The following is a 27,290-nucleotide window of genomic DNA, read 5'->3' on the forward strand; positions in this document are numbered from 1 at the left end:
CAACTTGTCTTCCAGGTACCGGACCTCCGCGATTAAACAAGAAGGAGTTGCAAAATATCATCCTTGCTTTTGTAAAAGATCAGAATTATCAGGATGCGTACAGACGCCTTTATCACTCCGAGGCAATGAGCCAGCTGCTGGTCTTCTTTAAACACCGAGTAAATCGGGATGACCTCCAGGATCACGTGAGTCTGTCTTCCATCTTGAGCAACAGCTTTGGCTTGAGCGTATGTTCCCGCCGAAGTTTTCAGCACCCCGTCAAACGTGCATAGAGCCCGCGTTCATTTGAGAACCCCTGTGACGCCGGAGTTTGCGTGCTGGGCCGGCGTTGCCATTCGGCAGTCCCGATAGTTATAATTGACAGACTGCTGCCCGATTATTCATCATTTGGCGAGCGGTCAGCGCCACGTGTACACTATCTTCCAAGCCCGGCATATTAAGTGCTCACAGCTGACGTGCGCATCGCCAGGACTGCTGTGGCACGTGTGGAGCGGGGCGATGGTGGCCGTCTGACGGGTGCCCGCCTCTGGCCCAGGTGATGAAGTTTCTGGCCGTGCTAAGCGCCGAGTCCGGCGTGACCATCATGGGCTGCACGCGCTACTCGCTGGAGGACAACGCCGGGGCGCGCGTCTGCGCCACGCGTTCGTGGTGAGACGCTCGGCCGTGTGCGGCTCCAGATCGGCACGCGCGCCCCACGGCGCCGTGTGCTGCTGACGCTTTCCAACACCGAAATGGCGTAAAAGGACCACTGCGGGCGCCCCCAAAACGCTAATTAACAAGATAGCATGCCAAAGAATGCCGGATGGCGCCCTGTGCACACGCGTTGGTTGACGATGTTGGTTATGATGTTCCCGCTAGTTTTGCCAATTTCTGATGGGTTATGCATTCCCCTGTCTAATCGATGATCTGTTCTAACTGGCTTGATGCTCAAGGTCCGGCTAGCCGTATGTGTACCAGGGCGACGAGCGCGCTGAGCTGGCGACAGCGAGCGCCCACACGCCCCCCGGGCATGGAGAGCCGTGCGGTGGTGGGGAGCAGACGGCGATAGCTCCGCGTGACGCGTCGCGTCGCCGGCCGCAGGTCGCGCAACGAGGAGATCCAGTTCCTGGTGGGGTGTATCGCCGAACTCTCGGAGGAGGAGGAGAACCAGCTGCTGCAGCCGGGCAAGAACGACTTCTCGGTCATGTACAGCACGCGGAAGAAGTGCGGCCAGCTCTGGCTGGGCCCGGCCGCCTACATCAACCACGACTGTGACGCCAACTGCACGGTAACGGACGCACGCGTCCGCGCGCCGACCGCGCTGACGTGTGAAGAGGGGTGTGTGCGGCGTACCGACCGCGCTGACGTGTGAAGAGGGGTGTGTGCGGCGTACCGACCGCGCTGACGTGTGAAGAGGGGTGTGTGCGGCGTACCGACCGCGCTGACGTGTGAAGAGGGGTGTGTGCGGCGTACCGACCGCGCTGACGTGGAGAGGGGTGTGTGCGGCGTACCGACCGCGCTGACGTGTGAAGAGGGGTGTGTGCGGCGTACCGACGCGCTGACGTGGGAGGGGTGTGTGCGGCACACCACCGCGCTGACGTGTGGAGAGAGGCGTGTATACAGTGCTGCGTTTGCTGCACAAACAAACTATTATGGTTAGTCATCTGTAGCCATAAACAGTTCCGTTTTAGTTGGATTGAGTGGTTTTGCAATAGTCATCAAGCGATTCCATCAGGACGAATTTGTGGTAATCCGCCCCAACGGCTTGAATGAACTGCGAGGGTGCGCGACCAAACGTTCAGCCCTTAAAGTGGCGTCACCTCCCCGGAAACATAAGCATTCGTACGAATCGTTTGGTGACGGGCATCGTTTATACAGCGCAGCCTAGTCGGAAGCTAGCTGGCTTAGCCGAGCCAGGCGGGCTGGCCATTCTGGCGTAGATTACCAACACAAGTACTACGGGTGCCTAAATCGACGTCTAAATGAGGTTTCAGTCGGACTTTGTTCACACATTGCATTCTCACACCGCTGCGTCCACTGCCAAATGGTCCGCTGGCTGGGCCTGCGGGGCCGCCGGCCGGCGTACGATGCTGACCGCGTGCCTCGCGTGCGGCAGTTCGTGGCCACCGGCCGGCAGACGGCAACGGTGCGCACGCTGCGCGAGATCCAGCCGGGCGAGGAGGTCACCTGCAACTACGGCGGCGACTTCTTCGGCGACAACAACTGCTACTGCGAGTGCGAGACCTGCGAGAGGTGAGCTCGCCGCGCTCTGATCACAGATTCCGCGAGGGGGGGGGGGGGGGTAGCGCTACCAGCCGCCGCCAGCGTGTTGGACACTAATTGGCTATTGGGTATGAGACGTCTGCAAAGCAAAAGAGTGGCCTGCCAGTGTCATTAGGGTAAAGTAGTAGCATGCTCACTGACGTGGTTCAGTGCTTCCTCTAATATCGATATCGGGCAAACCAATCCACGACATGCTTTCCAGTGCTTACATAACGATTTTTGTTCGAACGTCGTGCATATAATCGAGTGCTGTTTGCTTTCTTAAGTGATGTAATAATGTGTAATAATTTTGGTAAGTAGCAGTAGTTCTACACTGCCTTGCGGTCGGATATCCCCTCCACTGTTACTTCCCCTGTGGCGTGCCAGCCCGGGCCTGGCTGCTGAGCGTTACTCGCGCCGCCCGCAGGCGACAGCGGGGGGCGTTCTCCCAGCCGGCGGCCGCCGCGCAGCCGGAGGGCTACCGGCTGCGCCACTCGAGTCGGCGCCGCGCCGCGCCGGCCGCCGGGCCCGACCGGCTGCGCGAGACGGTGGACGCGCTCCGACAGCGCGGGATGACGCGCTACGACGCGCGCATTATCGCCGAGCAGCGGCTGCGGCTGGCGCCGGAGCCGCGCGGCCGCGCCGGGCCGGGCCGGCGGCTGGCGGCGCGCGCCGCCCGCCCGCCAACCAAGCGAAGCCCGGCCGGCGACGACGTCAGCGAGTCGGCCAGCGGCGGCAGCCCGTCCAGCGACGACAGCGCCTCCAGCGGCGAGACGCGTTACGAGCTGCTGGGCTGGCGGCGGCGGCGGCGCGCCGGCGAGCGGCGCCGGCTCCGGCTGGACTTCGACGCCGGCGGTCGGGACGGCTGACCGGCCGCGGCCCGCTGCCGCCGCCGCCGCCCGCTACCCCGTATTCCATAGTACCAGTACAACACTACTATACCTCGGCGGCGCGGCTGCTGCGTAGGCCAGACCTGTCTCCGCTGCGCTGTGCATACCACTGCTTTTGCAGACTGTGTTCATGGTTCGCCCGTACCGGACGCGGGCACGGTGTTCATTGATTCCGCCGCGCTGGCGCCGGCGATGTCCAGCCCGTGCGCGCGCTGCCGTCCGCCGGCCTGACGGCGGCGATTTTGTACGTAACGTTCCGTTGCCAGGTGTTGCTCTGGGCGGCGCCCGACGTGGCCCGCCAGGCGGCCGAGGACCGGCGAGCAAGTCTCCTTTTGATCTCATCGTTTCGAGGGAGTGGTTGACTTGGTCGGGTGTTGGTCCCCCGCTTCGGGGCATTGTTATGTGGCTCCGATCAGGGGAGTTGTGTTCATAGTTCAACGCCATCTGATCGAAATAGATGTAGATGTTTCTAGCCGTTGTCCTCCCTCGTCGGGGTCCACGGCGATACGCGGAGTCAACACGTGGCGCGGTGTTTGTCACCGGTGCGTCAGGTTTGCAAAATGGTTCCAGAACAGCGCCACTGAATAAACGCTGGCGTGGAAAAGGCAGTGTAATAAGAGTAGATAGCGCCCTTTCCCAATGCCCACTTATCGATGCGCTGGGATGCGGTCGCCGCGGAACTGCCCTCCGAACAAACTCATGGCGAGTGTGTCCAGACACGTCAATGGCATCGAGCGTGTCCATTAGTTGACGCCACAACAGGTCGTAAAGTTTGTTCGGGTCTTCGTGGCCTCAGGGCGCTACGGGAGCGAGTACTGCCGCGACGGAGCACCAGCTGACAGGCTGCTTCCCTTCAGTGCGCTACGCGGAGGGCCTGTCTCGCGACAGCGACAAACGCCGTTAAAATTTCATTTCCTCGCCACATTCTTCGTGAACCCGTAAGAGAACCACGTGCCAGACACGTTAGCTAACGTGACAGCGTAGCATTGCACGCACTTCCCGAGCCTGGGCTGTTTTCTTGAGCGTAACTGAATGTTTTATCGACAGCACTTTTGCTATCTTCATGACTGTTGACAACCGCAGACCGTTGTCCCGCCCTCATAATTGCTTGCCAATTACGGACAAACACTTATCCCAACAAAACCCACATCCGAGAACATCGCTAATGTCGCGCCAGGGGGATGCATTATCCGTAATGGAAAACTCTGTCCTCCATTGAACTGAAATTGCTGGACCGGCGGGTTGCCCATGCCGCGAACGAGCGTTTTAACCGATCAGGCAGCATGGAAAAACGGGTGCGCGCCACCCCCGTCACGTCAAAGATTGTTTACAGAAATCTGCGAAAGTCGCCGCGAAGCTTTAGACAAAGTAGCGCTGCTTCTCCCCGCGATACCGCCGTCGCGGGGAACGCACGTCACAGCAGTCGATGAGACTGTCGTTGGACCCGCTTCCCCTGGTGGCATGGCGAGCTGGTGGTAATTGGTGCGCAGTAGTAAGTAAAACACGACGGTGAAAGCATTTCCCAAATCGGTTGAGAACTCGGCCTGCGCCCGCTGATAAGAGCGTTACGCTACAATGATGCTGCTGCCACCGAACGGCAAGAGAAATCCAGCTTAAAGGCGTTTCGCCGAGTGCTCGCTCACTGCACTTGGCCGCGAAATAAAAGCAGTAACAAGTGAGCTATTAATGCTCCATTCTGCTCCATCGTGCAGTACTTTGATATTGGATGATCACTGAGAACATTACGCAATGGTGTTTTGTAACGTTACTGTAGTTCCGAGGGTATTCATGTCGCTTCTTCCTAGGCATTACAAAAGCCACAATGCTTAAGGTTATTAGACTCTCGCCGGCCCACCATGTTCTGCGACTAACGAGACAATCTATTAGGTGACCATATTGAGATTAATAGCCGACCGTCAGAAATGTTGTCGGCGCTTCCACTTGCTTGTCAATCATAAGCAGGAAGTAGTCTATGGCCGCGAAAACATGAGCCTTGTCTTCATCACGCCGTCCTAGGCTCCACTGTAGTAAGCATTTGCATGCATGACAATCCAGAGCACCGCGTGCCCAGCCGCAGACGGCCTAATACAGCGAGCGGCTTGTACGCGGACGTTAGCGGCGGCGGCGGCAGCCGGATTTCCACCGACTCGTTCCCAGTCCGGACACTCGCCCACCTCACCTTCCACCCGTCACAGCACGCCGCAAACGCCCGCACCCGAACAGCTGGCCTTTATTGTGTCCGTCTGCCCGGGCGAGCGCACCCAACCCCTCACTGCGGCATGGGACCCCGGCCGCGGCCGAAGCCGCCGCGGAACTCCATCTGGCCAGCGCCGGCGCCGGCCTCGCCGCGCTTGTCGGGGCCGCCCTCGCCGGCGCGCCGGTACGCCGCCCGGTCGCCCTCCATCTTGGTGCCGTCGGGCCGCGGCGCCGCGGCGCGCGGCCGCGCCGTCTCGGCACGCGTCGGCCGCTTCAGGGTGGCAGGCACGATCTGCGGCGGGGCGGGGGGGCGGGGGGAGGGCGGTCAGAGGGGGGCGAGCAGAGGGCCAAGGGGCGGGGCGACACTGCGGTCAGATGTGAGATGACTTCACAGAGTATCAGTCCACTACTTTTCAGACATCATGTGTGGTGGAGTGAGTGGGGGGGGGGGGGGGGGGGGGGGGGGGAGGAATTGGGAGCTATGGTATACCCAGCAAATGTTCAACAAAGCTGAGAGGCTTCATAACGTGGTCCGAGTAACCAACAAAGCTAAAGCTTGACAGTAAAAGCAGCATACATACAGATGTTCAGGCTTTATAGTGTGATCAGTAAGCACACATCAAAGCTGTCTGGTTTGATGGTGCAGCCAGTCATACCACCAAAAAGCCATGAAGTTCCATAACATGAAGAGTACAATTCAACAAAGCTGATAAGATTTGACAGCATGGCCCATGGTGCCTTGACAACAAAATTATGATGTCTTATCCAGGAGGGGAGTTGACAGGTGACCGACGACAAGCCAGGCATGCAAGGCAGACCCACCTCGGAGGGCAGGTGCAGGAAGTCCCGCAGGTAGGTGATGCCCTCGTTGGTCAGCGTCCAGTAGTAGTGGCGCCAGGCAAACTGCTCCGTGACGTAACCGCGCGACTTCAGGCTCTGAAGAGAACACATCAGTGCTCAGCTTCCACCATGTCAGGCACCCCAAACCCCAATGATGTCAGGAAGGGGCTGCAGGTGCCAATACACAGCAAAAGGGGCTTTATTTTGCACTCAGCTGCTTAGGCTATATGGCTACAGCAAAAGGATTTACTACCAAAAATATCACACAGAAAGTTTCAGAATGACAAAATGAAGCCACCAGACCACATTACAAGACTAGTCTACCATCACTATGTCATCTGCCAGTGCCATCACTAAAAAGTACATGCTAGTGCAAATAATTATGCCATGCCTGATTTGATTAAATACATGTAGATGAAGCATTCTGTCATGGACTAAGTAATGTGGACCACAGAAGTGCAATAACCAAACTTGGCCAGAACTGTGAACCAAAGCAGTGCAACAACCAAACTTGGCCAGAACTGTGGACCAAAGCAGTGGGATAACCAAACTTGGCCAGAGCTGTGAACCAAAGCAGTGAAATAACCAAACTTGGCCAGAGCTGAAACAAAGAAATACCTGTATTCTTTGAGGTTCTCAACATACAAACATGCTCAAATTTGTGAAGTCATGTGTTACAACAGTGCTCATTTAATTTTGCAGCCCACAACATGAAACCTTTTCTTGCCCACACTCCCAATTATCTGCTCCAGTTTCTTCTACTTACCTGCAGGGCCTTCATCACAAACAGGTTGGGGACAGCAACATTCGGATGCTTAGGCTTGTGTGGGTTCTTCATCGCCACCATAACACCCTCCTTGAAGAGGTATTCATAGATGAGCACACGGTCCTTCTTGGGCATCAACATCCTGAAAATGAAGTGGCATGATTAATTCAAGAAAAGGGACTGTTCACACATCTATGATGATTTGTTAATTGGAACCAAAGGAAAATAGATATCACAGTTTACAGATCATACTCAGGCTCAGTGCTTCTAATGGACGAAAAATATATTTGCCTCTTTTTTGTCTTTTTGACCAGTTGAAACAGTTCAAACAGGTAGAAACTGACAGTAACCCCAAGAATCAATATTGACATAAAAACATCAAACCAACACATTTCCCTTACCTAAAAATAACATGCTGGTATAACAGCACCATTTTCCTATAACACGCATTTGTCCTAACAGGTATATAAACTAGGATCTGTAACAATGCCTCATGATCATTGGTCAAAACTGCATGATGAATAACTGCATCTGTAAGTATTAGCAATTTGCAAACAATGGGTAAGTATGGAAGGCACTTATCAATAACTGGCTATTGATGTATAACATCAAGTCAGTGAACTTCAGGGATCTTCAAGAACAACTCATATCACAATTTTTGGACTATGGCAGTTGGTACCAAATCTTCACAGAAACTGCAACACAGCTGTGAGCTCACAACATGTAACTTTCAGTTTCATACATTTGACATGTAGCTTTTATTTACTCATTAATCTCATCCATTGAACTCATCTACCCTACTCACTACTCATCTAATCATCCTACTCTGTACATCTTTGTCAGTGTTCCAATATTCTGCCACTAGACTGGCAAGGATGTCAATATTGTTGCATGCTTTACACCTCAGCTTGAGGCTCACTGCCTGTTGCCTCTCCCCTTGCTCAAACTCAAAATCTACCTATCAACATTAGACCAGGCCACTGTCAACCCAGTATCCAAGTGCCTTAGGCTTCACAAACAGGCTAGGCAGGCCAGATGCCTGCACTCAGGGGTCGAAGGGCAACAGATTAGCATCAACAATGTGTGCGGGGGCTACAGATTGTTAAGATTCCTGCAGCATGAATTCATATTTACATCCTGCACACTCTACTAGATGCATTCTGAAACTCTGTCACACCTGTTGTGTGGCTGCCACAACTGAAACAAAACTGATGCTGCAAGACACATTGCTAGGTTTCATCTGCATCCCTGCATCTCATGCTGGGCCACTCAGAATTAAAGGCATGAGGTGGATAGTAACCACATCATGACCCCTCCAAGTTTGACAGTTGCAGGTCTCCTCTGGCTAACCTAAGCCTGGCAAACACCAGGTCACAGTGGGATCAAATCTCTCCTTGTCATGTCACCTTAATGACCATGGATTCATAACAGTTTTGACTACTGGATACTTTAGCTGGCCATTCTAAGGCTTTACAAAGAGTGTAAATTGAATTGGTTTATCATGTATTTGTACTGCATTTTTCTCTCCAGCTAACCTAGCCATTCTCTGCCAGCCATAGCATATTTCTAAGCCACCTGACAAGGTCACCAACCAGGGGTGCAATGCCCTAGCACACAGATAGTATAGGTCAGGTCAGATAGTTCACACTGATACCAATTTGGCAAAAAGTAGTGGTGTTTTCAGACAATGATTTGGCAGCCTCAGCCTTAAAAGATGTTGCAGATGACTGTATGTTGAGTGACTAGCTTGGAAAGAATGTGTGAAATAAGCACAGACCACATGGTCTCATATCACATTCTTGGATGTCTCAACCAGTGGCAATCAACCCTGAGACACTAAGTCAGACTACTACTAGAAACATAGTATACACTTAACACAGGCAAAATGGCCCAAGATCATATAACTGTAAACCATTGGGTAGGCCCATAATTCCACAGGGGTGCATGCTAAAATTTGCAATGGGGAAGCAGAACCAACATTTTTACCACATGTGAGTGTTCCAACACATGGAATTTCTAGTGTGCTGTAGACCTGCACTGCGTGTTCATAATCTTGAAACATTAATGATTGCCTGACATTCACACTGCAAGAGGATATAGCATGCCATGACTGCCATAGCTGCATTCCAAAATACTTTTTTGAAGGGTCAGGATGCAAAAACACATGAAATGCTCTCAAAAGCTGACTTCAAAACATTTTCAACAAGCCCATGACTTGACAGCATAACTAGGCTCACATGATAGTATGAGCAATAGACAAAATATGTTTATGGTTCAACTGTGGTTAGAGAAATAAGGTAGAAAAACAAACATCCAAAGCATGCCAGAGCTGGAAGTGTACCCAACCATAGTAATAGCTTGGGGTAAACTTGGAGCCGGATGCATTTCAATTGGCTATAAGATAAGATTTTGTCCAGTACCCATTACACAGTGGTGCAATTATGTGCACTAATATATGTGCAGCATAATTTTGGCATTTAAGTGATCAGGCATTCCCATTCAGAATGCAGCTCCCTGCTTCATTACATGCTGCCAAAATGCTGATGCTTCCTCCATCAATGTCAGAGATACAGTTATGCATGGCTTTTCATGTAGACAATGTTTTGCAGCTCACCACAATTGACCGAGAATTACTGCAGGATTTTTCATGATTGTCTCATGATCATATCATATCAAACAGCCAGGTCAACTGCAGAATTGGGCACACTGCATGCACAGCATGGCAGCTGCATGAAGCAGGCTGAATCTTACTAAGTTCTGATAACTAAGATTTTGCAGGATACCAGATACAATTATGACAGCCTTGATTCTTCAGTTTCAATATGTATATCTTTTGCTAGTCGCAATGACACTGCTAGAGCAATAATACTTTCACAAAATGTTTAACACAACACATAGAAAGCTACATTCCTCTGTTTGGTTTAAGTTTCATTAATTGGATGCATAGAACCAATATTTCAGGTATTTAACATATTCATAGACAGATAATAAATTGCTCATACAGCCACTTCACCTGTATGTTGCAGCATAAAAATACCCCAGTAATAACTTTTTAACAGTACAGCAACTTCTGAGCTTTCAGCTTTTACTTAACAGATTTTAAAACCTGACAGGCTTTCAATATTTACCATAATGTATTCACCACACCATGACTCAAGTAACTGACTTATAATCCTTCACAACACCCCTATGCTCAAAAACAGGAGCAGCACCAGGCTATGATTATCTCCTCCAAGACCCCACAATTCCATACCCAAGGTGTGAACAGTAAATAAATAATGCCAAACCCAGCCAACTGACTTAATCTAAGCTTACGTTGAACCTAAATCCAATTATCACGTGGACCCTTCGAAACAAATATTGAATTGAACAGTGCGCTACAACCGCCGCGTGGGCACGTTGGCATTATAATTCCCTACATACAGCGTCAATCACAGGACTGACGTCCCAAACCTATAGACAAATGGTAGAAACAGGAAGATAACACCGAAGAACTCTACACAATCCCTATAAATAATTTGTTCGACGACGAATTAGCTTGCACTTACTTTGGGCCGCTTGCGCCAGAAAGGTACGCAGTAAAGAGGGCGCTACTTGTTTCCGCTATAAGTCCCCAGATTTAGGGCTACCATATGTGCCGACTTTAGAAGTCGTCACTTCACATTAGATAGATCGCTAGATTTCCGTGCCCAACGAGAATCTGCCATGAGAGGTCTCAGGGGTCCTCAAACATCGGCGTGGGAACATGGGGGGGGGGGGGCAGGTGGGGCATGGCCCCCACTTTTTAAGTTGGGGGGCGGGCAGCGGTGTTAGCTGTCCCCCCGCTTTTGAGATTAAGGTTGCGTTTAGCTTACTTTTGCACCACATTTAAATATACATGCTGATTTACCTAGTTCACCAGCCATCTTCGTCAAGATGCGTCATCTTTTTCGTTTGCTTGTTGACCGTCGCTTAGTATCACAGCCACAGTCCGACGCCACGCGGCCCGTGGAGACTGCAACGACGGACGTTCAGCCTTTTGATGCTCTGACTTGCGACCGCGTATATTTAAAGCCATATGACATAGTTTTTTAACAGTAATCAATGCTGACTGAATCTTGAACATTTTAAGACGAACATTGATTAGCCATGCTAATACAAGCTTAGGTACCCATTTCGTCTACAATCTACGTTCGGGGATTCCTCAATATCTCTGAAGAAAGCAGAAAGGCAACGGAACCGGAGCCTGCGTGACAATTATTGGATCACTTTTGGCGATCAGGGATGCTCTTGCGTCAATGAGGGTTCCTGTGTTGATTCGGGGCCAACTGCGCGGGTCAGAACGCCTCCCGTGTGATGGAGGGGAGCGATGTGATATGATATATCCTTCCGATGCCCACCGGATCGACGAGGAGATCCCGCCCTGTGTTGCTGGAATGACAGCCAGAAGACACTTCGCGATGGGACGGCGTGGCCCTTTAGCTCTTGACCGGAATCGGTAATGTGCCCTTGGTGTTCTACTCAAGGGGCCCCTTGCCCGGAAATAAGGGGCCTCATTATTGTTGAGTAGAGTTGAGCTCTCATTATTGCTGAATAGAGTAGATCGAAATGAATTTTAAAAAACGAACAATGCCATCCCATGTTTGCCTAAGAACGCTCATTTTTCAGAATGGATTGATGAAAAAAGTGCATCAAAAAGTTTGAGCATGCCCGCCCGCAGCCTCAAGAGCAAGGACAGCGATGGTCTGGGTTGCAGCCTCCGAAAAACCGAGCGGCTTCGGTCACTGCAAGTGCCATCAGCCGGCGGGCACCCTGTTAGTCTGTCTTCTGGACAAATTGATAGTTACAGAAACACGAAAAGTAGAGAATCTGCCTTTACTCTTCCAGTTCCGTCACCAGATTCCGGCACCACTTCGCGGAGCTTTAAGGGCCAATCCGGTCTTATCATCAGTCAAAAAATCGCACACGTGAAATATGCACTCAGACTGCCTTGTAGATGTAATGTTTGTTTCCTAAAGCGTTCAAAGGTACTTCTTTCATAAGCGTCCTCATTTTCGTCCAACCGTAGGCGACGGCTTAGTATTAGCTGTTGAGCCGATGCTGCGCGGCTTGCGGAGACTGCAACGCCTTGAAGCGAGGTTGTTTAACTGACAGTTGCGAGTACGCATGTTCAAAATTATGTCACATAACTTTTATTACTAACCGATTCAAGTTTTTTAAGGTAATTGTTTCACAAACATTATCATTTTCGTCCACCGGTGGACCATGGCGAAAGTCAACCACTGAGTTAACCGCTCTGCGGACTATGGAGACTGCAACGCCTGGTGTCGAAGTTTTTGTTGCTAAGATTTGCGAGCGCGCATGTTAAAAACCACGTCATATAAATTGTACCACTAATCGATTCTGACTGAATGTTAAACATTTCCAGACAAACATGGCTTGGCGATGTTAATACACATTGTTGACCACTCAATCTACAATCAAAATTTTCATGCTCAAATTTCGATCAAACATCGATCTACAGTCCACCTTCGCGATGTCCTCAATGTGTGTAGAACGCACATGGAACATTTTGAAAAACCTTCCGAATTCTATCGGTTCAGAAATAGTCCACTATGCGATTGCAAATTTAGGACACCTGTGATTTATTCCATGCGGTCGTTAAACGCCTGATTTCTGCGGTTCATTGATTTTAACACGCACTTGGGTGGGTTGTCAAATTGACTCGTTTCCCAAAGTTTTTTCAGAATGGTTTCCGAACGGCGCGGCGCAGCCACGCCGTGTTTTGCAAAGCTATAGACAATTAAAAAGCGGATTGCTTGGCGTCAAACATTTAGATGTACTTTGTGAGATCGCTGACCTATCGCAGGTCAAAGTCAGGCCATGGTTTCAGCGAAGTCAACTTCTAGGGAATCGTTCAATCTGATGCAGCAGTGGAATGTTAGACGAAGCCATACATCTCTGAGATGCTTTCTTAGGCAACACAAATATTGAATGAGCAAATTACGTTTTTTACAAAACGAAAATCATTAGTCACTTCGAAAGATTGAAATATCTCCATCCACCTAGTTTTTCTACGAAGAATAAGGCTATTACTACTGCGACATCAGATTCTCATGTTCAATTTGGAATGCAACAATGCAAATTTAAACCAACAACTCTCAACATGTTAAGTCGCCTTGTCTAGATTTTGGGACTGAATGTTAGCCGGAAAACCTTAAACACACCCGTATGAATTTGGTGAGCTGATTCAAAGCTTCCACGTACTACGCGATGGGGATCGCTTGAAACCTATCATCTATTGTTCCCTTGACCTCAGCGATTTTATGCGGCCACCATGGGTGTCGATTTCCGAAAATAATTGGGGGGGGGCAGATTCGTGGAAGTCGTCACAAGGAACAGGGCCAAAAACTTCTCGGATTTTATGCCTAATGTTCCGGTTATCAGTTATATATATATATATATATATATATATATATATATATATATATATGTCATGCTTATACATCACTTTAAAGCTTATATGCGTAGCCGCGGCAACCATGCGTGGTAGAAGACTCGCAGATTGCATTTGCTTCTTATAAAGGCACCCGTTATGTGAAGCTGGACCGATGCAGCTGCAGCTTCTCTGGCACAATGAGAGATTAAATTGGCGTATGATTTACCACTGCATGCTTAGGATTTTTCCAAAGTCATTCATCCGCTCACAAAAATCGAGTGTCCAGTGTCCACGATATATGTGACTATTACCAGCCATTTATAAGCAGTTTTTCGATGCACCGAAATTTAATCGATGAAAACGTGCATTTTAGTGAATATCAATCTTAACGAATTCATGCAAAGTGCTTTTTACGTTCATTCTACGTTAAAGTTAAGGACATGATTTTCGATCTTCCACAGATATGCTGAGGCAGGTGCCTCCCTGTCGGGAATTCATTTCCCCGCTTTTTTCGATAAACACGAAATGTAAACCAGCTTTACGTCTGAGGGACACTGTTTCATGCTGTTGGGCCTCTGAGACGAAAGCGGTCCTCACCCGTTTCATTTCGAGCGGGTGAAAAATGAAACATGAAACAAACACAAACAACAAACACACAAACATGAAACACACAAATGTCGTGCGTAATGAAGGTTGATCGTAACAGCGTTGTTAATTGAGCTGGCTTTTCGGTTACCACGCGATGATACTTACGTACACATACTCGGTGCTCAATGGGTGTACCGACGCAAGAACGCAGTCAGAGTCTTGGTAATTGTGGGGTGGCACTCAGGGTTGGCCAAGCCCTCCCCTTGCGGAAAGGTCCCCACCCCGGAAAAAGAAGTCATCGGATATGACCCACTTGATTTCGAGGGGGCCCTGTTCTTCTTAAAAACCGGTAATCATCAATGGATACAATTCTGTTTGTGTTTTGAAGTCGAATAACTGAAGGAAACACACCGGTGCTATAAATTGTACAATGTTTCAGTGGACACTTTCTAAGCCGATTGCACTCAGGGGCTGTACAGGAATTTTTCTAGGTTGTGCAGGGACATCGTGAACGTGGATCTTAGATCGAAATAAGGTCGTGAATTTGCATTTGCATCGACCTGCTTTGATCTCAGAATAATCAACTCTGGTCAGAATGAAGTAGGGAAACAGTTACATGGCCCAGTTTTGTCCATGCGCGCTCGCAAGTCTTACAAGAACGCGACGCCCTGCGTTTCAGTCTCCGGAGGCCATGTTGCGCCGGTCCCGTCCCTTACGTTAGGCGGTGGCCAACGGGCGGACGAAAACAACAACCATTCTGAAGAAAGTACCTTCGAACGTTTCAGGATGTCGACTGGAGCGCCTGGAAGGTGGTCCGGAAGTCTGCTTCATCTGTGCAATTCTTAGATTTATGATATTAGCATTCATGGCATTCAGATTAGTATTCACGGCATCTCGAACCGTTGCAAAAATTGCATCGTAGAATTAGATAAATGAAGATATCATCTCTATTTGCGTGTTACTGTCGCCGTTTGTCTCCTCAAAGGATAAGCTAAAAATAGCTCAAGTGGAATGTACGACGCAGTGAAATTTCCTGAAGAGCACGAACTGATCTTAAAAATGTTTTGGCAGCATTATTTTACGATGACTGTTCTCGGGCGGCAGGCGCCCACCACTCGGTGTTAGCTACACTGGCCAACGCCGCTCGGTGTTATGGAAACTGCAACCTCGGCCATTGCCGCTCTTACTCCTAATGTTGTGAGCATGCAGGCCCAAAACTGTTTATGCAATTTGCTTCACGTCACACGGATCGACGCTTCGTTGGTGTTGGCCTTTTTCATTTTTGACCGCATTGTGATCTACCCTGTTGAACACTAACGAAACGCCTTTTCTTTCGGGACCAGCTATATTTACCAGCCAGGGGCTTCATGCCAGTTGGTTACAGCGTGGGGGTGCCTGCCGGCGTCATGCCGGTGACACATGGCCGGGATCCCCTGGTCGTTACGGAATCGCTTTGAGAGGTACACCATACACAGGTCGCCCCTTTGACGCCGGAGGCCTCCTGATCCGGTCATTTGCCTCCAGATAGGAGCAGGGGCCCTCGTTGATGCAAAAGATCTCCTATCGTCGCAGGTGCTCAATAACTGGCGTAGTGACTACCGCTCGGCATAACGGGCCCGTAGCTGAAACGGCATGGAGAGCCCTCCATTCGGTGCCGGTGCCCTGGCTGAAAAAGAGCCCTCCCTTATCTCCACTTTCGTTGTCAGAAGGTCTCAGCCCACGCAGGGGTCCTAGCTTTTGGGGTCCCGTCCCAATCCCTGTCCACAGACGTTGCTCTGGCTGACTCGAGGTCCTTGCAAACATTGGGCCCTCTTTAAGACACTGCGGGTCTCTGACCAACAAAGAAGCCCTCATTGCTTCAAAGGTCCCGACCAATGCCAACAGCAAGCCTCTACCTTCCTTGTCCCTGCTTAGCAAACAAACCCCCAGCGCTCAGACCGACATGTAGTCGACTGCTCGGTGTTGGTAGTCTGCCATCGAAATAGAGACCCGCATTGTCAGAGGGTCCCCCAATCGGTGCAAGGAGCCGTCTAACTGACCTTTGATGGTCCGGCCCTGCCTTCGTGCTCTCTAATCGGCCACTTGATCATCGATCCCGAGAGACCCTTTGGCTCCTCTGCGGGCCCCTCGAAACTGCCCCAGGCCGAATCTGAGCTCCTTGTCGATACCGAACCCTTGTTACGCACCGCGGTCCCCTGACTGACAGAGGAGTCACCTTGACTTAAGGGCCCCGACCAAAGTAAATCGTGGATCTCGGCCCTTTCTTTGCTTGGGAGATGGGCCGTAAGTCCCAGACCTGACCCTGGAGTATCCGAAAAATAGGATTGGTGAGGACGAGAGGGAAAAAACTAGCGCCAAATACATTACAAAGTAAGTTAGCTCCCGGATTTGACCCAACGTTATCTCAGTGACGGTATGAAGTTGGAGCCCTCCCCAACAGAATAGAAAAATACAGACCTGGTCTAATACGTTTGCCTGCTCTGCCTCAGCAAAAGATGTTGTCGTTGGACACCACTGTAATTTTGTTTGGCGTCCATCGCGAAGCCAGTTTTCGATAATCGACGTCGAGTGGATAGTATGTGGCTTTAGACGTTGTTGGGCGTGTACGGCTTCGGGAGTAAAGAGTGTAAGTTTATTTGTACGACTAATGTGTGCCGTGGAAATACCGGCTGATTGCGGCGAGACAGGGTACAGGCGCATCACTCCCATCAGGCGTGTTCGACACGGCTGGTGTTGGTGGTCATGGTCGGATGAATACCGCTGTCGATTTCATCGGGTGGTGTCGATCGTCAGGTTTTTGCAACTTTCATGGAATTTTCATGTTGAAGGGCGGGTTGACACTTTTCAAGGGCTCCTCCGAAAGTTGACGGCTTATAACTTAATCATGTTTTGTTTTCATTTTCCGATAAGACGTCGTAGCGAAACAACACAACTTGCTGCGGTCTGTATAACTTGACTGTCGTTTGATTACGCCAAAACACTCTCTTAATAGCACAAAGCTAGACTATTGTCAACCATACATGTAAATCGTGTAGTTAAAAACAAGCAGCAACCAGGAAAAAACAAGAAAAACTCAATTAAACACGGAACGACCTCGGAGCGTTAAAAGTGTGACTGACTCAGCCAAGTGCACTAAACTGGATATAATATCGCAGTTTTCATTTTCTTTGTTTTTTACCTGTGAAACGCTTAGAAGACGTCTTTCTAAAGATTGATGCAATTTCTAGCCTCTTTTTGGAATGCCATGTATTAACTTGGACAACTCCAAAAGGTTGTGGGAGGGGGGCAAACTCACCGTTGGGGGCAGATTGAACATGGGGGGAGTGGCCCAACCAAAATAATACAAATTGACACCCGTGGTGGCTACACGCATAGACGTGGCTCTTCCCGTAACCCCACAGAAAAATTTCAAGGGTGGAAGTTGACGGAAATGAGCGCTCACTCCACGTCCACTCAGCGGCTCACTCCACACTCCACTCCACACACTCACACTCCACCATGCCATGGCACACACACACACACACACACACACACACACACACACACACACACACACACACACACACACACACACACACACACACACACACACACACACACACACACACACACACACACACACACACACACACACACACACACACACACACACACACACACACACACACGCACACACACACACACACACACACACACACACACACACACACACACACACACACACACACACACACACACACACACACACACACACACACACAACACACACGTACACTCCACGTTCACTCAGCGGCTCATCACTTATCACCAAAGCGATTCCAGAGCATTCCAGTGATTTGTGGGGGCAGTGGTGGGACAGTGGAGGTGTGGTTATGTTCTGTGTAAATCTCTATGTAGCACGACTTTACGATCATGTTCTTCTTAGTGCCTACGTAGCTTCCACAACATCTCAATGCACCGCTGCGTATTCCCTGTAGTCGCGCGCCCGTCATCTTTGGCGAGCCAGAGTAGTTCGATATGACCAATCTTGATAAGACAATACTTGAACATCACCACCTGCATGGTACACTGGACTACGTGCTGCAGACACTAAGGAAAATGTGTTAAGATGACACACTGCATCTGTCAGAACAGTAGTAGTAAAAACGTGTCTTCACCCCAACAAAAATGCGGGTGCCTCCTGGTATTTGCGGTTGGGTATTTGCGGTCGAACCTGACTAACAAGCACAGGCACCAACGTCCGAGGTCTACACGATGACGGTCCTTGCGGCCCTGTCGCAGACCGCAGCAGCTGCATGTTCCTACGACTTCTTCCATCACAATGTCTAAGTTATTGCTGGCGACTGGCGGCGCTGCTTATTCAGTTCCCTCGGCAGCTGTGACACCCATATTACCTGTGCGTTGGCTAAAGTCATACTCGTAAAACATCTCAAATGCAAGTCAACTTTGTACACCGTTATTTACGTCCAAACATTTAACCCAAGGTATGCATATTCTAACTGCAAAAACACATAACTATAGCAATCTTCCAACCTCCCTCCAGGTTTCAAAAGTGAACTTCCCTCACCGCTTTCGACTACGGCCACCGTTTCAATGTTTGCGTCTTGGTACGTAACTTAAGTTGTCACGAATAAAAAGTCGTGAAAAAGCTACTGCGTTCGTTTTGAACATCTCGTCGTAATCAAGCTTGACGACTTAAAAATGCGATTTTCCTGGCGGTTCTGGAAATTGTGCTAACGAACGCCACATATGACCGAGTCGACAATTAAATTTTTATTGACCTTGATCGTCGCGTGGCCGGTGGGATGACAAGATTTTAGTGGCATTATTATCGCGTCATGGTTGCCTGGGTAGCCTTTAAATAGTCTGCACCACTAAGTCTGCACATCCTCGCGGGCGTGTAGCTCCGAAACTAAAGGGTTTAAGGTCTTAGGAAGCGCACGGCTGAGAGCTGCATGGAATGATCTTCAAAATGGTCATTTTAGTTCCGAACCCCATGCGAATATGTAACACTCCATTTAGCTCTAATAAGCAAAACAGTAAGCATATTTTTCGTTGGCGACAATGAGCCATTTGACGAGAAACCACAAAACAGCAAATTTCTACCAGCTGAAATTGCGTCTTCGTGCCACTAAAAACGACATTCACTTGCGAACGAAGGACGATAACAGCAAATAAGAGAAACCCGTTCTGAAATTTGGTAAAGAAAAACTCAATTGGCTACCATTTTTCTAACACGTCAAGAGCGGGCGATGCCTTTTTGGGTAAATAATTTAATGATAGCTTCGTCCAGGTACGACTCCATCCCCCCCCACCCCCCGTTCACTCTAAAAGTTACGGAGCCCTCTTGCCCCCTCCTTCTGTTCCGCACTATGCGCTACATGTTTAAGTGATTTGTACCCCAATGCCACTGGTTATAAGTGGGTGGCATTTGGCGCTAAAATTAGTTACGCCTAGTCCTCGAAGAATTTGAATCTCATCATGCGGGCCCTTCGTTTGGGTTTGATCAAGGTCAGAATCCGGAACTGTACGAGCAGATATCCTCCTCCACCACAGGTGGGCTTTGGCGATAAGGGAGTGAGCTATAACTGCAAAATTCGACATTCCACTTAACATTCTTCACTGTTGTCTGGGCCCAAGCCCCACCGTGCAATGATGTACTGAATGACCCGTAGCGCCTCCCAAGGCAAGGTGTTAGTCTGTGCAGTTGCTTCCAAGCGACAATGTTCCGCAGTTGGAAAACTGCGCGCCAGACGCACGGAACTTACAAAGCCAGCATGCTGGTTTGGGACGTGTGAGGTAGCAGCAAGTCGTAGCAGCAACTTCAAGCGCAGGCTCGCTCACCTCACGCGCTGTGTGAACTGCGCTTTTAGTCGGATAAACTGGAGATGGCAATTTTTGTAAGCTGTTTGATGTTCACTTCTGGCACGTGATCATATTTTAGTGGCGTGAATATAGTGAGCAGATCGTGGCGTACGTGCGCGCATTTAGTATCCCATTTCTTCCTGTGGTGGTGTCTGACATTCGGGTACGTAATTCCGACCCTACAATGATGCTCATTAACCCCTTCAATGCTTCTGTTATCAGACAGGGACATAATTTGGTCACAAGTCGGAAATGCACGAAAACTACAGTAAACAGGAGAGATAATTGCCGTTTCTCGTTATGCAACCACCAAAATAGGTGGTAGCTTCTGCAATGAAGATGTTCTTATGCCGTTATCATGTACATATTCGTCCCCTTTTGGTTGCAAATTTAGTCCCATGGGACCAAATCAGAAACCACCGGAAATGTGAATGATAGCTGAACACATGATTACAAAACAAAGACACTTCCTGGGTAAACTGCACCGCCCACTTTGATAGACTTGAAGACATTCTACGCGTTTTGTTCGTGTTTGTCCTGTTCATCCTGTTAAGATCGTAATGGCTAAGTGGTTAGCACCTTCGGCATCCACGTGGGGTGGAGGAGTTTGAATCTCTGCAGAGCTACGACCCCTGAGTGCAAACCAGAGGAGCGGTAACACTGGTTCAAAGCCGTTCCCAAGGGCAGGTGTAGTCAGGATTGCCCGTCCTCCTCTATTCCAGCGACGCAGTTAACAGAACATTCGCACCAGGAAACATCGAATGAAGTCGCAGCACTAACAGCTAACAGTGGAAGCAAACCAAAGAAATGAAACGAAGAGGTGTTGCGCACCCGGCAGGGTTAACGCTATACAACAGGCATGACAAATCATATGACTATCAAAGATGGTTTAAAGCAGTCACAGCCAAAGTCAGCTAATGACACCTCACTAAAAGACCGCCCAAAAAACTACCGGCACTCACTCATTGTTAGTAAAGGTTACTAACCACATTAGTCAGAGTGGCAATAAGCTGGTCAATGGCATGCTGATTTTTAGCTGGATTTCCGAGGAGACCACTCTCAGCTCATTATTTACCACGTGAGGCCGAGTACCAGCGCGTGTCACTGGATACGAACGAGCCCGATATTGCACCGATAGGTGTTGGCACACTTGTTACCGAGTGTGCTCCCGGGGTCCACGCCATTAATGAGGGTTCCCGTTCATGAAGCATTAGACATCGGCAGTTGTTATGGGACATGAAGGAAGCTATATATCAAACGAGATGTGCACACAGGCTAAGACATTCTGGCAATGATTTTAATGGATTCAGATATGCTAGTGGCTTTAATATGCGCTGAAGAAAAGGTTGCGGATGATATTATTTACAATAGTTTTGTCCCAGAGGAAATGAGCTACTCTGAGAAGGAGTGAAGTAATGTATTGTTACACAGCTAAGGACCAAGGCAATATTTTTTTTTTAAAGCCCACGATTATCAGTAAAAAACGGGTGATGTGGATGTTTTATTTGCCTCACCTGTACTGCATTCGATTTACTGAGCTAATATACTGAATGGAATGATGTAGGAGGCTGTCTAGTTATACATGCATGCATTATGAGGGTATTTAGCGATATCCGGAAAGTTCAAAACTATTCACCGTTTGTACATGGGGAATGGTTGAAGGTAAAAAAACAAATAAAAGTTAAATTAGCCATTAATTATACCGCTCTGTTCACTTTCTGAAGCCAGATTAGGCAACCCTGAGCTTCTGAATTGAAAGTGGTGTCTTGCATTGTTGGGTGATGTGTGCATATTATGCAAAGTATCGTATTGGCATTGCCCAGTTATGGTTTGGCATGGACCGTTTCAATTGTGGCGAAAACTAAAAAGAAGGATTTTCAAAGATAAATATGATCAGCAATACACATTAAAGACCATCCACCTATCTTTCGTGGTTTACTACAAAAGAAGGCTTGTCATTCAGATGCATCATAATTAAGTTGCTATGGTGCAGTCGCCCATGTTTCAAATAATAAGCCAATATGTCGTTTTATGTCATTCTGGGCGAGGAACGGCCGTACAAAGCCTGGGCAAGCAGAGGGCAATGCTAAGACCAGAGCGCCAACACAATTTCATGCTTATAGCTCGTGACCCAGAATCGCAAGGACCTTCCGAGCGGAAATATGGCCAGGTTGCTGTCACATTGATAGCAGCCTCCTTGCAGTTAAGCTCCCCAAAGGAGGATGCTAATCCCTGAATCAGTCAGGACCCCTGGAAAAGGCATTACTTCCATGTTGATCCATGAATGGCTTCGCAGAAATCCTGAAAGCTCCCGGAAGCTGTCGAAAGGTCCCATTAACGGTAAAATGTTTTGAGCGTTTCAGGGTTTCCAAGGACGCACGGAACCCCGTATTTACCACGCGAGGCCCAATACCATCGCTTGTCACTGGATATGAACGAGCCCGACATTGCTCCGACGGGTGTGCAACGCAGGGCGTAACTCCCGGATTTAAGTGAAGGAAGTTGAGTGTTTTTAAATGGTTAGATAGCTTATCTGGTTACGACACTTTGATGCAAACACCGGATTGGGCTTAGCTGAAACACTTACTGAATGCGGGGACGGTCCCAGATATAAGTGACCATGGCAACGAACAGTTCTGGTGCTAACACTAGCAGCGTCGGCGTCAAGGATTCTGAGTTGGAGGGGCAGGATTTTCTAGCGGGCCTACTGCAAAAAATGGGGCCTCCTCAGAGGGGGCCTCTTGCGGAGTGTCGTATTCAAGGGAAGTGACACCAAGGACACGTACCCCTTATACCCAGCCAAGAGTCTCGTAATATTCCAGAACCGGGTGCGTGTGATTTATGAAGGGGCTCCAAGTCTAGCCAACAGGCGCCGTTACCCAAAACAGGATCACCTGATCCGGAACGCGGCCATCTGATGCACGAACGAGGCCTCTTGAATGTAAAGGATGTTTATGAACCCAGAACAGGGCCCTCCTTGTTCGCAACGGGTACCTCCCGGGCCTGCAAAGCCCTAGCACAACATTGGGCATACTGATTAAAGCCACGTAACTCTTTTTCATGAAGGTGGTCATATAATCCAGAAACCGTGTCTCTTGATGTAGGACAAGGAATTTCTATGTGGAGGTCTATTAATATCTGCCTCAGCTATGGAGGCCTACTTGAATCTGAATTTTGGTACTCTACGGATAGCTACAATGCTTTTAGTTTGGAAAAACGGCCTCCCATAAATATTGAACTGGCCAAACATGCTCTTGCTCCCTGCCTAACGGCAAGCAGGGGGCAAATGCTCTAGCTTGCTCATAGTTAAGCTTTCCATGTGATTATTGTGCGTTACAAGAGATTAAATGTTATAATTTGCATTGTTTCGGGATGGAAAAATTCACTGAGTTACCTGCTTTTTAGGCCGAGAAGCAGAAATAAATTGGACTTAAGTCCCCCAAAAAACGTGCGGGCCAAAAAGACACAACTTATGCTAACTATCTTCATGTCTCGTAGAATGCACGTATTCATTGGACCTCGTTTTTGGGTTGCAAAATCGGTAAGTTGTACAGCCCCAGTCCATCCTCCCTCCCCCTAGTATTTCGGAGAGAGGACTTGTAGAGGAGCATGATAATCATAGCACACCGAAGGGGCCTTTACACTTAAATATAAGTCCCTAAATGCTAAAATGGCGCTGAAGATATGCCCGTAATGTGTGAAAACACGCTCCGAAGTCCTGAAAGATGACATTCTGGCACGCAAGGTCGCCCTAGAGACAAGCATTTGCTTTTCTAAGTTCTGAAGAGCACTGTACAGACCGAATAAGCTATTATTTTGGTCTAAAGAGGCGTCCTTACTCTGAACGTGTGGCTCTCCAGCCATCAAAGGGCACTCCAGCCCTGATGCGTACTGCAGGAATGTAAGGGTGTACCCAGGGCTTGAATTTGCGCTAGTCGTGTCCAACATATGCCCCGCGACCTGAAACGACGCTCTCAGCTAATAATACACCCTATAAATCAAGAATAGCGTCCCGTAGACCAAATAATGTGACACTCTGGCTTGCCCCCGCAGAGGCACCGGCTTTGGTCGGTGTAGGGGACCAGCGCCTCTTCGGGTCACATCTCAGGTAACTGGTGGACAGTGTAAGGTGTTCATTTCAGGGCGTAGCGACCCTGCAGGTACGTGAGCTACCGCTCCTTGTCCCGCCCGCTCGCTCCTCATTGCCCGCATCCGGCCCTCGCACCACTCCTCATCCTCGCTTTATCGGCGTTGCCGTGCCTCCTCGCCCACGTCCCCGGGTTGATCGGATCCTGTTCGCTGAGGGGCGCGTCGTGCGGGTCAGTCGCGGCGTGTCCCAAACTCCACTTTGGCCAGAATACCCGGGGGCGCAGGTCGTAGGGGGGCCGTGGGGCCCACACGGGTCCAGCAGCTTTTCGCTGGCGCCGCGGTTGGGTCCTCCGTGCAGACCTCCACTTGGGGCGCCTGACCGCGCGCAGCGGTTTAAGGGGTCAAGGGGCGGCGGCGCTGAACCACGGTCAGGACGGAGAGGTGTCTCCCCAGCTACACCTGGCTGTGTGGGAGGTTTCGTTCGCCCCGTAATAGCATCAGGGCAGCCCTGACGGCGACCACCTCCTGAGGGAGTGTTGGACCGTCCCCCGGTTGGGCTCCGTGGTGGGTGCGGAGCCCGGTGCCGAAACCAAAACGACGGCGTATGGCTTCTTCACATCCCGAAAACACCCGCCCTTTGAAAGCGGGATGGACCGCGACGAGTTCAGAGTTCAGACGAGTTCAGAGTTCAGACGAGTTCAGAGCACGGGGTGCAAACAGGTCCACCTGCCCCACTGATCCTTGCATTTCAAAGTGGTGGAAAAGTGTGTCATATTTTTCGCCGGTTCAGCGCGAAACAGGTGCGGCGGGTTCGGTGAGGTGATGCGCTGCGACAAGCTGCGAGACGGTGCGATAAAGCGTGAATTCTCCAACGGTACCGACGCGACACGGGCCGTGACACTCACTGAGTTTGTATATGCCATCACGACAGAAGGTCAAAAGCGAGACGTGAGCGCGCCAGTGACCGTGACACCACACCAAACCAAGAACTCTTCCCGAGGCATCATTGACTGCTATGATCTTCGTGATGTTAGTGAAGAAGAGCTGGTCCAGGAGCTGGGAGTGTTTGGAGTTACCGCAGCGCGCCGGATTACGGCAAGGAGAGGTGGCGACCAGATACGCACGAACAACATAATTATGACGTTCGACCGGCCAGACCTACCTTCAGACACCCGAGTTGGCTATGCTGCTGTCACAGTTCGAGAGTATGTTCCCAACTCTATGTGCTGCTTCCAGCGTCAGCGTTTCGACCACACGAAACCGCACTGTCAAAACAGACCAGCCTGTGGCAAGTGTGCGTCGTTCGAGCATGCAGGGGACCAGTGTTACGCTCTGCAGCCCTGGTGTGTGAACTGTGGCACTGGTCAGGTGCCTCACACGACCTTGACCGGAGCTGTCCAACATTCATGGAAGAGAAGGATCATCATCTCGCTGAAAACTGCTGAAAGCATCTCATTTTGCGAAGGACTGTAAGTGTGTGAGGCTAGTCAACCTAGGACGTCCCATGCAGAGATAGCGCCAAAAGCTTAACACAACGGCCCACTACCATCGACCAGACGCCAGCTCTTCAGCTCATCCCTGAGGTCTTACGGACTCTCAGTGGTGCCGACAGGGCAGGCGGCTGGCGGCCAGCCAGAGCCCTGGGCGCCTTCCCGACACCGGCCTGCTTGGCAACGTCCACGCTCCCTTGCGACGCCGACACTTTCTGGAGAGGAGGGGTGGACGGTGGTCCGACGCGGCCGTGATCCGCGGCCTTCGTCGTCACCCGCGCCGGAGAATCCGCTCGTCGGCTTCCGTTTCGGGCACGGCGCTGCCTTCGTCGCCTCAGACGTCACTGGAAAGTACGCGTGTACGAGCGTTAGAGACCAGAGAGCGCCACGAGGCGGACAGGCGCGCCTGTAGTGCCAAGCGTGCGTGCTTGGCCGAGCTGTAGCGTGCTAAGGCGACAAGTCGTCTGTCTGCGGCAGTCGAAGAGCCCGTCCCCCGAAACACCCCTCCATCACCAAGAAGGTGAGGGGAACCTCGATAGAAGCCCTCCGATGGGCCCTCCCCGCTTCCATCCCGGACTGAGTACGGTGGCATTAAGCGTGCCCTAGCCGGCCCCCTCCTCCATCTGACGGGGGAGCCCCAGGACTCACCCTAGGGTGGGGCACGGCTCTCCGGAGTTAAGCCGTAGCTCTCGGTCTGAGTCCTCTGGCCTTAAAGCTGGCACAGCCCAGTTCTTTGAAGTCGGGACTGGTTTTACCCTTTCGCGTCTTACCGCCTTTTAATGCGTGCTTTTACAGGTGTTCTACAGTGGAATTGTAGAGGGGTAAAGGTGAGCGCCTAGATCTCCACGCTGTCGTCAGCAAGGGCTCTCCTACAGTCGCAGCGTTGCAAGAGACAGAGCTTAGCGTCTGAGCATTGCCGCTTTTTGAAAAGATGTGCGATGTTTCGCAACGACACGTTGACAGAAAGCACTGCTCACGGTGGTGTACTCCTTGCAGGTCATCCTAGTGTGCCAGCGAGGAGGTTAAGCTTGCGGTCCACGCTTCAGGCTGAGGCCGTGAGACTTTATTTCAATCATCATCACATCGCTGTTTGTTCGCTTAACTTTCCACCAGACATCGTTTTTCCGTTGGTACACATGAGATGCTAGCTGTCTAAACTCCCTCCACGACTTCTTCTAAGCGATTTGAGTGCGCATCACACGGTGTGGGATGTGACGTCACGAATGCTCGTGAGAGGCTGTGTGAGAATCTTTTCCGTCGTGCTTCGCTATGTATTTTATATACAGGAACTCACGCGCATTTTAGCAATGTCATACGGTCGGACCTCGGCGTTAGACTCAAGCCTCTCCAGTGCCCAGCCCGTTCAGCACCTCAAGTGAGGTGTCGGAGATGACCCCATGGTAAGCAACCACTTCTATGTCCGGATCCGGTTTAAGAGAGGGGAGCATTGGGTGTCCGGACGCAGCGCTGGAATTACAAGAAGGCAGACGGATGCGAAATCGAGATTCAGCTTGAAGAATCGTTTGTAACTGAGCCTGAGAGGACGCCAACCTCCGCTGAGGATTTTACCCACACACTTCTAGTGTGGCCAACAGATGTACCCTACGCACTTCTGGCACTCCCCCACGTATCCTGTTCCGTGTGGACGGAGGAGTGTTGGAGTGCCATCCGGACGCGTAAATGTGCGTTTCGAGTTTTTGACACCATGAGTAGTGTGGAAAATCTAAGAGCCTTTAAGAAGGCGAGAGCTTTTGCTCGGTGCACGGTAAGGGACGCGAAGCGTGTTTTCCTGGCACGCTTACGTAAGCACGTGAACCGGTTCACGCCAACATCGCAGGTTGGGGCTCGGATCAAGCGTATATCGGGGCAGTTTTTCATCCATGACTCCTCCGGTGCTATGTGTGAAC

At 50.2% G+C, this 27,290-nt stretch overlaps 2 protein-coding genes across 2 annotated transcripts; one reads left to right on the forward strand and one right to left on the reverse strand.

Annotated features, from left to right (window-relative positions):
• Positions 1 to 104: 104 nt before the first annotated feature.
• Positions 105 to 4,035, forward strand: LOC119108061 (histone-lysine N-methyltransferase KMT5B-like). Its single transcript, XM_037231642.1, has 7 exons — positions 105 to 185; positions 536 to 648; positions 1,081 to 1,267; positions 2,096 to 2,232; positions 2,669 to 2,861; positions 3,398 to 3,455; positions 3,989 to 4,035. Exons 1-7 carry the CDS (start codon positions 126 to 128, stop codon positions 4,033 to 4,035), a joined length of 795 nt encoding a protein of 264 aa, XP_037087537.1. The 5' UTR covers positions 105 to 125.
• A 1,309-nt stretch (positions 4,036 to 5,344) lies between these two features.
• Positions 5,345 to 10,541, reverse strand: LOC119107890 (40S ribosomal protein S10). The gene is made up of 4 exons (XM_037231464.1): positions 10,482 to 10,541; positions 6,934 to 7,075; positions 6,150 to 6,263; positions 5,345 to 5,619 (listed from the first exon to the last, which is right to left on the reverse strand). The coding sequence occupies exons 2-4, from the start codon at positions 7,072 to 7,074 to the stop codon at positions 5,401 to 5,403; spliced, it is 474 nt and encodes a 157-aa protein (XP_037087359.1). The 5' UTR covers position 7,075; positions 10,482 to 10,541; the 3' UTR covers positions 5,345 to 5,400.
• Positions 10,542 to 27,290: the final 16,749 nt, after the last annotated feature.

Source organism: Pollicipes pollicipes, unplaced genomic scaffold (genome assembly GCF_011947565.3).
Source record: "Pollicipes pollicipes isolate AB1234 unplaced genomic scaffold, Ppol_2.1 Scaffold_6686;HRSCAF=7923_pilon_pilon_pilon, whole genome shotgun sequence".
Lineage (NCBI taxonomy): Eukaryota > Metazoa > Arthropoda > Thecostraca > Pollicipedomorpha > Pollicipedidae > Pollicipes > Pollicipes pollicipes.